General features: G+C 45.7%; 1 protein-coding gene across 2 annotated transcripts in view; it reads right to left on the minus strand.

Moving 5' to 3' along the window:
• IGDCC4 (immunoglobulin superfamily DCC subclass member 4) overlaps nucleotides 1-16,881 on the minus strand; it is a 185,516-nt gene that overhangs the window by 114,764 nt on the left and 53,871 nt on the right. The window contains exon 2 of one of the 2 annotated variants that reach the window (XM_073304339.2): nucleotides 13,883-14,212. The exons of the other annotated variant lie outside the window; for it this stretch is intronic. Within the exon in view, the coding sequence (XP_073160440.1) occupies nucleotides 13,883-14,212 (330 nt within the window). The remainder of the gene's footprint in view (nucleotides 1-13,882; nucleotides 14,213-16,881) is intronic. 2 annotated transcript variants of the gene reach the window in all.

The following is a 16,881-nucleotide window of genomic DNA, read 5'->3' on the forward strand; positions in this document are numbered from 1 at the left end:
GCGGGATGAACCGAACACCAGGTTAAGGCACGCGATGCTGACGCTCATTGTCGTCTTTCATTCTCTGAAAGGCAGCAGGATGTAAAAAGTTCTGTAGTGGGACATTTGCATTCTGTAGCTGAACCTGGGGATAAAATGGCTTTCTATGAGGTGAGTCTGTCCAAAGGCAGCAGAGACTTAAGTGCCGCCAGCCTTTGTAGGGTTAATGAAATCCACATGTCGCACAAAAAGGAGCACTGATTCAGGTGCAATTTTTGGTCCTGTGTCAGCTCCACAAGGCGGTAACCGTAGAGATTTGCTGCCGTGCTGCGAAGATGTCAAAAGTACAATCTGCCACAACAGTTGAGAACCGCACCAGAGGGCCACGGCTGCATCAAAACAAAGGTGTCATAAATGCACCAGCATATTCAGAAACCTTTCTAGCCCTGAGGCCTGTCTGTGGAACAGCTGGGTTCTTTTGCATCCAGGCCACTGCAATGGCTGATCATCTGAGAAAGCTGGTCAGAACCTCCTGGTCACTCCTTCCCAAAACAGACTTGTGGGAAGGTGCCCGATGAAATTAAAAGGCATTTGACCCAAATAACGAGACAAGTTTATTTTTAAAGGCAATGTATAAAGAAACCGCACAACTCTCTGTCCCAGGATACTATTGAGACTTACTGAGTTTCAAAAACATTTCTAAGTTTCTAACAATAATATCAGCAGTTGCAGTTACACTCGTGAAGATGAAGGCCTATAGGCTTTCAATACCGGTGCTTCAGGGCATATAATGAGCTCACGAGCTTGGGAGCCAGGAGGGCATTTCCCCTGTGCTAGAGCAATGCACAATTAAGCACACTGTTCGGGTTTCCACCTTTCTTTAAAGCATCCAGTCTCAGCCAGTCAGACAGGGCTACGTGCATCCAGGCTCTCTTCTGATAGAGAAATTCTTACTGCTTTCCATTGAATAGATAGTCCATACATCTTGGCAAATCAGATCCCACAAAGGAGACGAGCTTTTGTCAGACATGTCCTCTTCTCTTCTAACAATACCTGGCACAACCTCATAAATTAAGGACAAAAATGCTATGTCCTTTCTGCTGACACTGGATTCCTTGTCACCTGGCCAGGCCTGTACATAGCATCCAAATTTAGTCTCTTTCACGCTTTCCTGGTGAGACAGACTGTCTCCTCCGATTGGTCTCTTTGAGACTCTCGACTCATTTCCGTCTGATACTTTCCCTTCTCAAGTGTGGGAGCCAAAAGCCCTTATAAACTGAAATGTCACAGTGGCCCCAAATTTCTGGGACTATTTGGAGAAAGGAGCGAACTCCTGAAAGCCTGCACCACAGCCACTGTCTCATGTTTCCAGCAGAATCCCTTGTGAGTGGCTTGCTGACTCGGCAGGAGACATAAGACCTGATTGGCCCACTTAGCTAGTGCGCACTACGGGGAATGAAATATACCATGCAATAGATTTATAGGCAGCAGAGATGACCTACTTAAAGCACAGGACTGGAGGGCAGGAGGAGATGTGGTCTAGCCCAGGCTCTGCTACGGGCTTGATGTGTGACTTTCAGCAAGTCATTTAAGACTCATCCAAGTCCCAACGAAGTCATAGTCTTTACACTGATTTCAGTGGGCGTTCAGCCAACCCTCCTAGCTTTAGTGCTTTGCTTTGCTGGTGAAGATATTTACCTACCTCATATGGCATCATGAAGCTAAGGTCACGATAAGCACCTGGAGATCTCTGGATGCTTTATGAGGGCCAAGTACTGTCATTATTAATTATTATTATTTGCATCATCCTATTGATCAAAAAAGAGTCCCAGAGCCACATTCAGGATCTGTAGCACAGACTCATCTAATGACAGAAACACACCACCTGCCAGGAGCAAAAGGTTGCTGGCTGACTTCCTCTCTCCCTCATCTTCCAGACAAGTCTTGTTCTATCACCTAACATTAATCAGCCACGGCCGACGCAATCAGTCTGAAGAATAACTCCATCTGCATGTAAACAAGGTCTGATAGAACACCGCGCTCTGTGCCGCTTACACAGAAACAGAGCCCTTGGAATTCTCCGCTCACACGAAACGAATGCTAATGCCGCAAACACGTCTCTCCAGCCTGCAAAACAAGATGAGCTGGGGGATGCATATTATTAATCAACTTCCTCGTCACCCTCGATTCAGAAATAAGTATGTTATGTCAGGGGCAAATGCTCGCTGAAGAAGCAGCATTTTCCCCGGGCAGATAGTAATAAAACGAGACATATAAATGCACACATGAAGAGTGACAAGTCTTAGACAGTTCCTCTGAATTTGGATGCCATGTGACAGAGCATGGCGGGAGATGGGAGGGGGGTGTTTTCCCCCATATTCTTACAAATATCCATTTTTAAAGATCTAGAAACAAAAATCTGGGGAATTTTTTTTTTTTAAAAGGATATTCCCATTTCTGAGCCAGTATTTTTTCCATTGGTCTCTACAGGGCACCAGCCAAAAAAAAAACAGATCAGTTGAGCTGTAAAGCACATTGCTGTACCATACGGTGCAAATTTTTAGCAGTGAGGGTAATTAATCTTTGAGATAATTTACCAAGGGATGTAGTTGACTCTATCGCTCGGAGTCCTTAGCTCAAGAGAGGCCGTCTCTGAGCATTGGCCTGCTAAACCCACCGTTGTGAGTTCAATCCTTAAGGGGGCCATTTAGGGATCTGGGGCAAAAAATTGAGGATTGGTCCTGCTTTGAGCAGGGGGTTAGACAAGATGATCTCTTGAGGTCCCTTCCAACCCTGATATATGCTCTAGTTGAACCACAAGTTCCTGGGGTCGATGCGGGAATTGCCAGGTGAGGTATAAGGCTGATGTTGTACAGGGCGTGCTGGGTGTCAGACTAGATTATCACGGTGATCCCTTGTGGCCTTACATGTTATGACCTATGTTCCGCACAGTTTACCTGCTCTTAGAATCTTTGAGTAAAATGAAGTGCTGTGTAAGGTGAGTACTGTCTGATCGGAGAGAGATGTAAGGCAGACAGGTAATCCAGCACTGCCAGGGAGAAGGGCTGAATTGACCCAAGGTGGGTTTCCCATCTCTAACCGTCACGATTTACCCGGTGTCTGTCTGCACTATACCGGTCTGTCTCCTGTTCAATCCGCGGCATTTCACAAGCCCCAAAAGTCACCCATCTTATGAAATACGGCTAGTAGCTATTCATCTGGCACTGCAAATGTATGCGGAAGGCAAAGAAAAGGGGAGAGAAACTGGCCTTTGGGACACTGTATGCTTAATATTTGCTAAGAAAACCAACTGGTTTACATAGACCCTACCTAAACTGATAACCAAACAACTATGGCTCCAATCCTGCAAAGATTTTATGCACAGTGAGAAGCATTTGACTTGGCTGAGACTACTCACACAGCTAAACACATGTTGGACAGGCTCAGGGTCTATTTACGCTTCTACTAGAGTAAGTGTGTTCCAATGGGTCAAGCACAGGTCTGGATGTCAGGACCCCCAAGTTCCATTCCTGGTCCTACTGCAGATGCTGGGTAAATGCAAACCACTCCGTGCCTCAGTTTCCCCAGTGGAAAACAGGGCTAATATTACTTACCTGCCTCACATTCATTAACTGTTATTAGGATCACAGGACGAGAGATATTATAGAAAAATATTATTGCATTCACGTTATTTTCTAACCTAGCTTAGTTTTTAAGTCAAGGGCTGGTTATTTATTGGCTCTCACATTCTTAAAACAGCTCTGAAGGTAATTTCCAAATGTGAGGGACTTTAATCTAGGATATTACGCTGTTTTATTATTTTAATGCCTCAGATCTCGAGAGATCTTTTTCTGTGCCTGAAATGAATACCAGGCTGAACTGGAAAGCCCTTCCTTTCATCTCTGCTTCCTTTTATAAATGGATAGTCACCTTGCGAGACAGCACAGAATCTTTGTAACTTCGACAGCTGCTACTGCTTTCTACTGCTCTTCACAGTCTAGAACTCTTCCCCTCGCGTTCAGAAGGGGGCCGTACAATATGCAGTGACTACTCCTCCTGCTTACCGTCTCAGCAAAAGACACTGGGACAAACTCTGCCCTCAGCAGTACCCATGCAAGCTCCTAGGCATCAAGGGGTCTAATCTCACTAGGTGCTCAGAATGTCGCAAGCGTGGATGGCAGAATGCAGCCTATTATTTCCTGCCCCCTTTTTTTTTAACCTCTCTAGGTCCCTCCCATGCTCCTTCCCTGGGTATGTCCGAGCGCCTCTAATTGGACAGCAGCTGAGTTCTTAGGCATCAACGCCTCTCCACGAGGGGACTGGAGAATGACACCTCCAAACTAACAACACAGTGTCAGAGTGGGTGGCAACCCCCGCTGCTCAAAGAAGCCCTTTAAAAACAAGACCAGTACATCTGTTACAATTCAATCCAGTGCGAGGGATTACTCTGAATGTAAAAATAAAGGAAGCTCTGGAAACGAACATTATTAAGATAGTCTGGATGCGTGCCCACCCTCTGCAATTCTAGTCTGTCCTGCATTGGAAGCCGACTGTCCTTAGGGGGCCACATATCTCTGGGGTTGGCAACAGCTGGAGGATTGAGTGTTTATTGTATTCACTCAACATGGGACAGATTTTTTCTTTAACTTTTTACAGAAAGGTCAGTAAAAGGAACCAGGAAGAACGGGACGAATCTAGAGCCAGGTTCTCCACACACACCCAACATGCAGAAATAAGCAAAAATGGTCATTTTTGGACAAAACCTCAAACTCTTCTGCAGAAAGCGGACACTTCGCATGGCGAGCTGAAAACCAGTTTCAAAGGAAAATTCTCAGTCAGCAGCCCTAGAGAAAGCTGCCTTGCTGAATCCTGGCTCTGGGACCAAGAAAGCTCAGAAGGGGATTGGGCAGGAAGGCCTGAGGAGCCAATCCCTGCCAGGCCTGGGTTGTGCATCTCCTTGGGAAAGGTCACATTGACCACTGGAAATCTGACTCTCGAACATTGGGGCTTGCTGCTGTTCTTCTCTTGGTCTGAGCACGCTGATTCTCTGTGCTTCAACTCCAGCCTTTGAGGACAGTTCTTTCCCCATCCCACCCCCTTTTCTTTAGGTCAAGAAACCTGCCTGCCCATTTCCGTGTATTTTTGCCTCCACCAGGCAGGCATTGGCAATGAGTCAGAAGCAAACATAGGCTCTCCTCACTCTTCAAGAGGGGCAGGTTCGTATGCTGGGTCACAGGTCTCCCTTGTGTACGTGAATGGTTTTCCCCTCCACCTCTTTATACTTTCCAAGCTTTGTACCAAATTACCTGGAGTCAAGGCGAGGGGCAAATATCACCGGTGTATTCTGGGAGAAATGTAGCGAGGCTGAATAGTTTATAACCCTATGAGGCCTTAAGGTCTAAATAGCCTCTAATGGGACAAGATAAGGGTGCGTTCTGCGGGTTCTATATTCTAACATAGGCACCTCAGCGGGATGCCAAGCTTCCACATTTGGGCAACCACATTGGCACGTGGGCACCAAAGGTGCAAACTCGAGCGTGAGGCCTCTACTGCCAATTCAATCTGAGAGAAGGTGAGTGGACAGGAGGGCGCAGAATCTGCCGCTGTGACCCGCGTTTCTGAGGATGACAGCAAATGAAAGATTTGATCCACCCAAGTCTTACTCTGCAAAGCGGAGGGTCTGTTTACATCTCTTCCTAGCATGGTGCGCACACCACAGGGAGCTTGAGAAGTCAGATTGCTCCTTCTGTGTTGGGCTGGATTCGTGGACATTGCCCGGTTCAGCAGCCTTGAGGATAAAAGCACCGCCTGGTTTTCTTTGGCACCTGCAATCAGTCACTGAACTGGAGGAATGTAGCACTTGGGACCAAAATCCATTATACCTTCCTCGGCTACTTCCCGTGGCGCCTTAAATCACTACACCCGGCGCCTGAGGACAACAGCTTGTCTGCAATAAAGCTCTCACTTTACTGCCAGCTTGGACTCCCCTCAAGTCTCTTTCCTGCCAAAGATTAAGCCTCTACCCTGCTGCTACCTTATGTTGCGAAGGCAGAACTGAGCTTTCACAAACAGAAGGCGTCACTAAAGAGGAGACACCTGACACCCAGCCCAGGAAGAGCTCACAGCCTTCACAGAGAGAGACCACTGGCTCTCAAACAGGGCCTCAGCCTCCAAACTAAACCATCTTGTGCTTTTACCAGTTCCGTCAGGTCCTGGCCCCTTCAGTGTCAGCCAGCAAAATTCCCCGGACTATTTCCTCATGAGAATTGTTTCCTCAGCATCTTTAGCCAATTCATCTGGGGGCAGATCCTCCTCTGATGCTATAAGCTGCCATTGCTCTGTTGACTTCAATGGGACTATGATAAATTACACCGGCTGAGGAAGTGCCTCTCGGTTTTCGTTGGGGCTATACAGAGCTCCCACAGAAGCTCCAGTAGCAGGAGCTCTCAGATCCCGCTGCACTCCATACTGACCCTACCCTCCTTCATAATGCAAGCGGCCCCACGGAAGCTACAGGCATTAGTAATAGAATCGGCTTGGACCCACCATGCTGCTATGATTCTATGCTGCAGTAGCTATCACTGGATCAAGCTGGAATGACCAGCTGCAGCCGCCTAATCCCAGTTTCAAATTTGGCAGAAGTGTACACGTAGTGGACTCCAAGCATTTCAATGGCGAGTCTGAAAGGCCCTTTCCAAAGAGCCCCCCCCCAAATCTGGTCTTTAAAATATGCCAGGGCCCAGGGACCGCCTTTAAAAAAAATCCATGCTCCCTCGCCGCCTGGCACCAGTGCTGGAATTGTCAACACCATCTCAACAGGCCCTCCCAGAATCTCAGTGTACAAACCAAAACGCACGCTCGAGAAATTATAATGTGTTTGTGGGTCAGAAACCTGTGCGTGGCAGCCAGTTACGCGCTAGGCAGTGCTGTGTAGAAATGCATAACGTGGGTCAAATTTCAGTTGCTTTTTAAAGGTAGTTTATTCTATTTCCACAGCACATCTGGGAGTCTGCAGCAGGCTATCATTATAAATTCCTTGGAAAACACGACACGTCAGTCTTCCCAGCAGCCCTTCTAGTTATTTATGCCGGCACATACCATACAAGTCACTTGGCCAGCCTGACTAGTTCTGCCCAGACGGGTACCACTAACTGCAACATCCAAGCTGAGGTTAAGAAACAAACACACAGGGCAGGCAGAAACAAGAAAAAAAAGAGAGAGTGTGTAGCTACTTTGGAACTTTACGAGTAATATGTTACTGCAAATCCTTACTGCTTTATTGCGGGTTACCCATTACCAAGGCCACTTAATACATTTACAGTAACTTATTACACCAGCAACATTTTATTGAGCAACGCCAATTTCAAAGCAACCCAGATGTAAAAGTAACTGTTTCTAATTACAGTTACTGGGGGTCTCCCAACACGGCTATAATTAAAGGTACACCGCAGGTTTAGTTTAAGCCCAATATTTAGATTTTGTTAAATTGTTTTAAGAAATCTAATAGTAATAGAAATGTTTCCAGACCTTAAAAAATACAATGAAAACAGTTTTTTGTTGGGTTTTTGTCTGGGGGAAGGGAGAGATATTTAAACACGCCTGTACAATGTTGAGTCCTAAAGCACCTACATCACTACTTTGTCAGTGCACCCATCTGTCCGATTAGCCATTCTGCACTCAACTCCATGATATCTGAGCACTTTGGCACGCCATTGGATTTTCCTTTGTTACATTTTCTGTTTAGTTCAATGAAACATTACTAACGTTCATCAGTGTTCCTAAGAACTTGTTTTACAAAACGTAGGGGGTAACTTCACCTGCCAGGGTCCCCGGTACCCTCAGGTCTCGCTAATTCAGCTAATGTACCATTTAGAACAACCCCGCCTCTTCTCTTTTTTGCCTGCTTTTTGCTCAGACTGGCTCAAGGAGGAGATATGCCAATGAAGACCTCCCTTTTTAAAGGGAAACGCACACCTCCCATACTAGCCTATTCATGACAAGTTCGAGTACAACCCTCAACATTCAACATTTCCAATATTTGGTTTCCTTTTTGCGGTTTATGAGTAATGCTGTTTGTGTACTGGGCCCCGTCCTGCAAAGTGCCAATCACTGTGAACTACCTCCCTGTAAGAACTCATTGCTTTCAGTAAATCCATCCATTGCATCATACATAGGGTCCTTTAAGTTTTATACCTGTAACCAATGCTTACACTGTGTGGCCCTCTGTCTCCCACTACTGGTGGGCACAGATAGAGGTTGAGGAACCTGCTACAGCTGTGGTTAAAAGAGCAGAGCCCTTTTAGCGCTGACAACAGAACACGCAATATTTAAGACTTAGAAGTCCTTGGTTTGGATTCCCACTTAGGTTGTCAACCTGCACAGATGTGTCACGTTAAATAGAAATCAATTCAACTGTTAACATTTTCTTATAACATGTTTTCTGTCGTTCGTGGTGTAGATTTGTTTTTAAGTTACCTATGTGTTTGTATAACACGTAGCTCAATGGGACCTCTGTTGTAACTGTGGTCTTTAAGCACAACCATAATACAAATAATAATAATTAGCAGGCAAACGCCCACATTAAAGGGATACCATTCATCCAAAATCAAGTAATTTTAAGAGCAGATTGTGTTTCCAACCTAACTCCCCTTGCCAAGTTTTGCGGTTGCACAATTTCTCTTTCTTGTGTTTTCCGTCCCTTACTGCCATGTGTGGGAGGCATGGATCAGCGTTCACGTCGCGCACCGTGTCAGTACCTGGCCTGGGCCAGGGAAGCTAATGATCTAACCAGCAGACCAAATTCAATGATGAATCCCGGTCATGTGCCACCTGAGGCATATTGCGTATACACTAAGAAGAAGACGACTGCCATGTGTAAAAACCCAAAACAAATGACAGGGGAGAACATCCATTCAGGAGAAAGAGCAACACTGACTAACTAAGAAAACAGACCGAAATATTGTTCTCTAAGTTCACAGTACTAGTAAACAACAGGATTTTGAGAAAAGTGTGATTTTCAAATTGACAATGTCTTTAAAATTATTTGCTATTTAAACTTTAGCTCTGTAATTTACAACAAACTGCCCAGCTAGGACAGATGCATTGATTTTTATTGTACATTTTGCAAAAATGCCACTTAGCTTCTCTCCATTATTTACCAACACGTCTCATTCACTGTGTCGAAGAGGTAACGGTTAGATAAGGAACCACAAAACAAACAAAAAAACGAGAGCCAACCAACCACACGCCACATTATCGGTCATGCCTTTCTATGTATTAACTCAAATCACTCTTGGTGCAAGAGCCTTCTGCTCTGCAGCACTTGTCATCTGAAGCCACTTTTGATTGAAACTGACCTGCAAGCAACTTCCCATTCCCTGCTTTTAAAGGCATTTCCCAACACGCATCCTCTGGCTCTCTGCGGGGTGGAAGTGGTATGTTTGTGCGCTGGCCCAACCTTGAGCACACTTGCAGATCCCTGAACCCAGAGAGGGTCACCCTACAGGTCGGAGCAGAACAGAAGCAGCTGAGACTCTTTCTGGGCAAGAAAGGGGAGGTCAGCACGGCAAGTGTCCGTTCCTCAGGTGGAACCTCAGTGCACAGTTTGGCTCCTTGCAGTTAGAATGATGCTTCCAAAATTTTTTAGTGGCCACCTGTGCCAGGATCTCACAGAATTGTTCTTCCCGCCCTGTCCTGAGACTCTCAATCCCACTGTGGTTTCTCTTTCCATTTTTGAGACCCCCATGCCCATTAATCATCATTTGCTGTTCTGGATGCCTAGCTCACCTGTGCCTTCCCCTCAGCCCGTACAGAGACAGTGTGCTACGTGCCCCCTCTAGGCCCATCCCTAGAGGATGCGACTGTTACATCTATCAGCTGGAGAGCCTGGCTCTTTAGCTCAAGCTGCACAGACACTGGCTTTTAGCTCTGGTGATCCCCGGTTCAATCCCTGGCAACAGCCAAGATGGCAGCCACCACAGATGCACACTGCTTATTTCAAGTGCCCTGCAGTTCTCGATCCCTGCATTATAACTTACACACAGCTCAGCTGATTGAGGCCCTAATTTAAAGATAGCCCAAATTCAACCTACTGTGGCTCTGATGCAGTTTATAATGCACCTGTTCACCTGCTGCTCTTCATGAAGCTGTGTCTCAGAATCTTTTGGGAGCTGATCATGCCCTTCTGGTTCCTTAAAAGAGCTGTTAGGACGAGAGGCCAGAGAGTCAAGTTTAGTGAGGCCGGCCAAAAGAGAATTAGAAAAGCAACTAGCTAAAGACTCAAAAACTAACAGCAAAAAAAAAAAAAAAAAAAAATTAAGTACATCAGAAGCTGGAAGCCCGCCAAACAATCTGTGGGGCCACTGGATGATCAAGGTGCTAACGGAGCACTCAAGAAAGACGAGGGCTTTGCAGAGAAGCTAAATGAATTCTTTGCATCAGTCTTCACTAAAGAGGATGAGGGGAAGATCCCATTCTTAATCCGTTCTTTTCTCAGTGTCCCAGACTGAGGTGTCAATAGAGGACGTTTTGGAACAAACTGATAAATTAAATAGTAATAAGTCACCAGGACCAGATGGGATTCACCCAAGAGTTCTCAAAGAACTCAAATATGAAATTGCAGAACTACAAACTGTGGCATGTAACCTATTGCTTAAAGCAGCCTCTGAACCAGATGACTAGAGGATAGGTAATGTGATGCCGATTTTTACAAAAGCCTTCAGAGGCGATCTTGGAAATTGCTGGCCACTAAGCCTAATTTCAGTACCAGGCAAACTGGTTGAAACTATAGTAAAGGACAGAATTATCAGACACATAGATGAAAACGATTTGTTCGGGAAGAGTCAACACAGCTTTTGTAAAGGGAAATCATGCCTCACCAATCTGTTAGAACTCTTTGTCAAGGTCAACAAGCATGTGGACAAGAGCGAGCCAGACGAAACAGTGTACTTGGACTTTCAGAGAGCCTTTGACAAAGTCCCTCACTAAAGGCTCTTAAGCAAACTGAGAAGTCATGGGATAAGAGGGAAGGCCCTTTCATAGAGCAGAAGTAGGTCAAAATATAGGAAACAAAGGGCAGGAATAAATGGTCAGTTTTCAAAATGGAGAAAGAGAGGTAAATAGCGGAGTCACCCTAGCATCTGTACTGGGACCTGTGCTGTTCAACATATTCACAAATGATCTGAAATATGGTGTGAAGAGTAAGGAGGCAAAATTTGCAGAAAACTATCTTGAGTAATTTTGTGTCAAGTTCAAAGCTGACTGTGAAGGATTACAAAGGGATCTCACAAAACTGGGTGATTGGTAACAAAATGGCAGAAGAAATTCAATGTTGATAAATGCAAAGTAATTCCCATTGGAAAAAATATACCCAACTATATTCAAAATGAAGGGGACTAAATTAGCTGTTACCACTCAAGAAAGAGATCTTGGAGTCATCATGGATAACTCTCCAAAACATCTGCTCAATGTGCAGTGACAGTCAAAAAAGCGAACAGAATGTTAAGAACCATTAGGAAATGGATAAGACAGAAAATATCATATTGCCCCTATATAAACCCCTGGTACACCCACGTGTTGAATACGGCATGCAGTTCTGGTCGCCCCATCTCAAAAATGGTATATTAGAAGTGGAAACGGTACCGAGATGGGCAACAAAAATGATGAGGGGGATGGAACAACTTCCATAGGAGAACAGGTTAAAAAGACTGGGACTCTTCAACTTGGAAAAGAGACGACTAAGGGGGGGTATGATCGAGGTCTATAAACCATGAACAAGGTGCGGAGCAAGAGATTAGGGAAATATTATTTACCCCTTCACATAACATGAGAACTCGGGGTCACCCAATGAAATTCACAGGCAGCAGATTTAAAAGAAACAAAAGTACTTCTTCATACAATGCACAGTCAATCTGTGGAACTCATTGCCAGAGGATGTTGTGAAGGACGAAAGTATAACAGGGTTCAAACAAGAATTAGATACCCTCATGCAGGATAGGTCCAGCAATGGCTATTAGTCAAGATGATCAGGGACACAACCCCATGCTCCAGTTGTTCCTAAACCTCCAATTGCCAGAAGCAGGGACTGGACAACATGGGATGGATCACTCCAAATTGCCCTGTTCTGTCCATTCCCTCTGAGGCACCTGGCATTGACCACTGTCAGAAGACAGGATACTGAACTAGATGGACCTTTGGTCTGACCCAATGTGGCCATTCTTATGTTCTTAAGAGATCAGTAAATTCCATCTGGTAGCTAGCACGCAGTCACAGCAAGATACACTAAGTGTCAGTCCAATTTCCAGTATCCACATCATAGAAACCACCATCAAACAACTGACAATAACTGAGATCCTTAGTGCTACTGCAACAGAGGGAGAGAGGACTGAATAGTCAAGCGGTCTGAATGATCCTCCCACTGAGGGGGGTGGTAGTCCGATTGGATGGGCACAGAGAGCAGAAGCTTGGACCCCATTTCCTGTGCTAGACCTGTTCTATGAGCAAAGAGGGCTTCAGTCGCCACAAATGTCAATGTGGCACACTCCAAGGGGACTATATTGACACACACATAGGTAACTTAAAAAAAAATCACCACCATCAATGACAGAAAACATGTTATAAGAAAACGTTAACAGCTAAACGGATTACATGTAACATGACACACCTGTGTGGGTTGCCAACCCAAGTGGGGAACAACCCAAGGACTTCTGAGTCTTAAATACTGCGTTTTCTACTGTCAGCACTAAAAGGCCTCTGTTCTTTTAACCACAGCTGTAGCAGACTCATCAACCTCTATATGGGGCCAGGGAGATCGGACCTACCACAGCCCAGCAGGTAATTTGCAATTAGAGCATGGAATTCTTCGGTAAGGAGGAGAAGTCAGAATGTCTGATGCCTTTGCATTATTCAAAGACACGCACAAACCTTCTGTCCTTTCCCTTGTTCCCCAGCACAGTCTATTTCAGCCTCCAATGTTCTAGAGTATTGTTTTCCCACTTCCCCCCACTCCTCCTTTGTGCTAATGTGTGATCTGAATATACTAAAACCAAAGAAAAGGAGAACGATCTTTAGGGGCCAGGATAGACCTTTCAAAGACTACAGCTCCTCTCACTTCCCCATATTTAACGAGCGTAAAGCAGTGCTAATTATCTACCAGATCCCAAAGGAATTAGGTGAATGGTGACATGCTACGAAAATATTTTGACCTCTGATCTCATTACTCAGGTCCCATGTAAGTCATTCTCCTAGCTACTCTTCTTTCCATGTGTTGGGTAACACTAATTAATATCAACAGCTAATCAAAGTGCAGCTCGGGATGTGCCAGAATAATTATACACACACACACCCCATTATAATTCAACTTAACAAGATCCAGGACCACAGTTTCTATAATAACACTGAGGCAAAAACAACCAATCAAGAGATTGAATAAAGGAGGAAGGACACAAGGTCAGCACAGGATGGAATTGCTTTTTGTCATTGAAGAAATGCTAGAAGGTAGCAAACCCTCAGTGGCGTAAGCAGGCATAACTCCATTGACTCCCACTGATTTAGGCCAGCTGAGGATCTGGCCATCATAGTCCTTACTGAACCTTTCTTTACTACTGCAGAAATACAGTGCATACTGTATACAGACCTTGTGTCCTGAAACAAAAGGACTTGACAAGATAGTGGCCCAAAGGGAAAGGCTGGCTTTCTGCAAACAGGAGGGCCTTGTCAGGAGGGAATCTGGAAGGGTTCCAGGGGAAATTAAAATGTAACTGGGAGGGGGAAAAAAGATGATGACTTCATAACTTATTTTACAGACAATTCTGAGGCCTGCCAGCATTTAAAGGAACCTAGACAATTCTTTCTCAGCTCTTAAGCCAGGCCGAAGAGTCTGTATCAATACCAGAGAAATACTTACTTGAAAACCTAACTGCAGTCGTTTGACTGGCAACCGCGCCTAGGGAGCTCTGGGAGACACAGGAGTAATTACCCTCTGCGCCAGTCCTTTCAGGATATTTACTCTCCTTAGCAGCAGTCGGGGACGATATGAAGAGTGATCCATTTGGAAGCACGAGAAGGTGCTCCTGCTCCACTAATGGGAACCCATTCTTCTTCCAGGTGATATTGATCAACTGCTCGACAGAAGCCAGGTTACAGTCCAGCACCACGGCTTGGCTCGGGTCTAATGTCACCTTTGGAGAGGCAGCACTGCAGCTCAGCTCCAGAGAATCCCCCTGCACCAGCTTCCCTGCAAGGCAAAGACATTTGGGTTGTGTCCTGATTTATACAAACAGATGTCCCGGCACTTTGCGATTCACGTGATCGGACGTAAACACACAAACTTCAGCCCTGCCAGGGTCTGGCATCTGACGTGTCACCCACAAATAGCAGCGCCCATCGCGCATCTCTCCTGCACAGCTGGGCTCCGGGAATGACCTGCAGCGTCTCCTCTGGGCTACGGAGCCAGCTCTGCAGACAGCCTCCCTACCTCCTGTGTTTCTACACCGCTGCTGGATCCAAGCGGGGAAGGTGCAGTCAGACGCTGCAGAGATGGCAGTAACAGCAGCATCGGGCACAAAAGACAGTGGGGAGCCAGCAACAGCCTCTGACTCTCGCACCTGCCTTCCAGACATCCCCACCCACACACCCCAGCTACTCCCACAGCACAGCACCCACCTATCCCAGACAGCCCAGCACCGCCCACTTACCCCCCGACTCCCTCCAGCATCGTCCCAGCTATTCCTACACTGCCAGACACCCACTTACCTACCCAAGCGACAGTTGTCCAGTTCCTTGCAGCTCCCTGTCCAATCCCTCGCCCCCACTAGGGGCAGGGCGCATAACCTGATATTTATGGCTATGGGCCAAGTATGTAAATTAGCCAAGACATTTGCATGAAGTGTCACACATAGAGCTGCAGAAAACTTGGCAGTTATGCCCTTAGCATCGGCAGGCACAAGTCTCTCTGAAGCCAGCTTACCCCAGGGGCAGAACTCGGGTCAACACAGGTAGGAATCTGCTTCCTACCAAACTTAATGACTGTTCTTCGCCTAGGATGTGTAAACACACAGGAAAAGTCCTACAAAATTAAAGAAAATAAGAGCTTTCCTATGGGCTTTAACTACCTTATAAGATGTAATAGAGAATTATCTCCCTGCAATAGCATTCCTTATGATGGCTAAAAGCCTATCGAAATTCTTTTGTGTTCTTAGATCCTTTAATTTTGTAGTGTAATTTTATAGTGTAATCCTATTGATTTCACCCTTACTAAGTTCTTCTTTTCCATAAAGAAGGGAGTCTTCTGCTGAGAATACCCAGTCACCCTGTTTAACCTGGATGCACATGGGGAGAGAGGCCATTTTCCGGTAGTCTACTTCTGTGGGAATTCTGCACCATTGCGCAATGCAGAAGTTTGCAGAAATGAATGTTTTTGCACATAATTTCCTTTCCCCCACCCCCAGAAATGGGCTGCAGTGCTGCTGGCCACCACAAGGGGTCGCTGGACCCAGCAGAGCCCAACTTGTGCACAGAAGATACTGCCTGGGGGAGAGGGAGGAAAGAGTAGAAATTTCCTAGCAGCTACAGTTTCCTGCAGGCCCTGAGGAAAGGAGACAGCAGCATGCAGCAAACTCCATACAAGCCTGGGACCCAGCTACAGGCTGTTTCTCCTTCTGGATCCCTGGGCAGTAGGGGGATGGGTGTCTGGGCTGGGGGGGCCACAGCTGGACTCTGGAGGGGAGGGGGTGTGGGTATCTGGGCTGGGGGGCCCCACAGCTGGACTCGTGGGGAGGGGTTGTGGGTCTCTGGCCTCCCAGCTGGGCTTTTGGGAAGGGGACAGGAGGCAAAGAAACTAGAACTGGGTTGTCATAAGGGTTTCTTTAACTCTACTCCTGGGGGAATTTTTGCGTGAGTCTGTATTGTAACAGACATATTTATGAGAGGTATTTTGAAATAAATTACCAAAATAATTGAAACTGGTGTAATTATGTAGTGTTATTTTGACAAATAAAATCTGCAGAATTTTGCAAAATTTTAAAATATTGTGTGCAGAATTTTTATTGTTTTGGTGCAGAATTTTTAATTTTTTGGCACAGAATTCTCCCAGGACTAGGTAGTCATAAGCCAAGTCCTAACTTCAAGGGTGTTCAGAGCCCCCTGTATAAGTAAGCACAAGACCAGAAGTTCAGATCCAGATTTGCATCCAAATGTAAATTGCCACAAAGTTCGGAAACAGGGGTCAGACCTGGGGATCTGATTCAGGCTTGTCACAATTTCTAACAGACTGGGTATTTTACATGTTTGCATTCAAAACTCCATCTCTGTGGGCTGACTGGTAAAAAACAAAGAGAAAAGCACTACAGAAGAGCCAAACCCCAACTAACATGGACAGGAACAGAATCAGACCTCGATAGCTAGACATGAGCAGTGCAGCCTTCAGCTGACAACCAAATCTGGGTTACAAAAAGATTCACCCAGAGAGATCTCACAGTAACAAGATCATGAACAAGGGCTAATTAGCAACGAATCACGAGAGAAACACAGCAAGGGCCAAGAGGGGAGGAAAAAAATGAAAAACTTGGGAATACCCACTAAAGCAGGTGTTGGATAGCTGATAACACAAGGCTTATGGTTTATCATAAGGTAAACGAACAAGTCAAAAAAGAACAAGCAACAGAAAAATGGCCAAAATATCCATCCCACTGTCTTAGCACTCTAACCCCATGATGATCTATGCAAACAGTTCCTAAAACTCTACATCAAGTGCTGTTTGTCCACTCTCAGTCAAAAGGAAGGATGTTACAGCTACAAACTACTGGACACTGAGAAGACTGCATCATGTCTTACCAAGCTTATGGCAGCCTGCTTGCCGCAGTGAGGTCCTTGATCGGTTACCAGCGGTGAGAAAGTTAAATGGAA

The sequence above is a fragment of the Lepidochelys kempii genome, chromosome 10, assembly GCF_965140285.1.
Source record: "Lepidochelys kempii isolate rLepKem1 chromosome 10, rLepKem1.hap1, whole genome shotgun sequence".
NCBI classification, from domain to species: Eukaryota; Metazoa; Chordata; order Testudines; family Cheloniidae; genus Lepidochelys; species Lepidochelys kempii.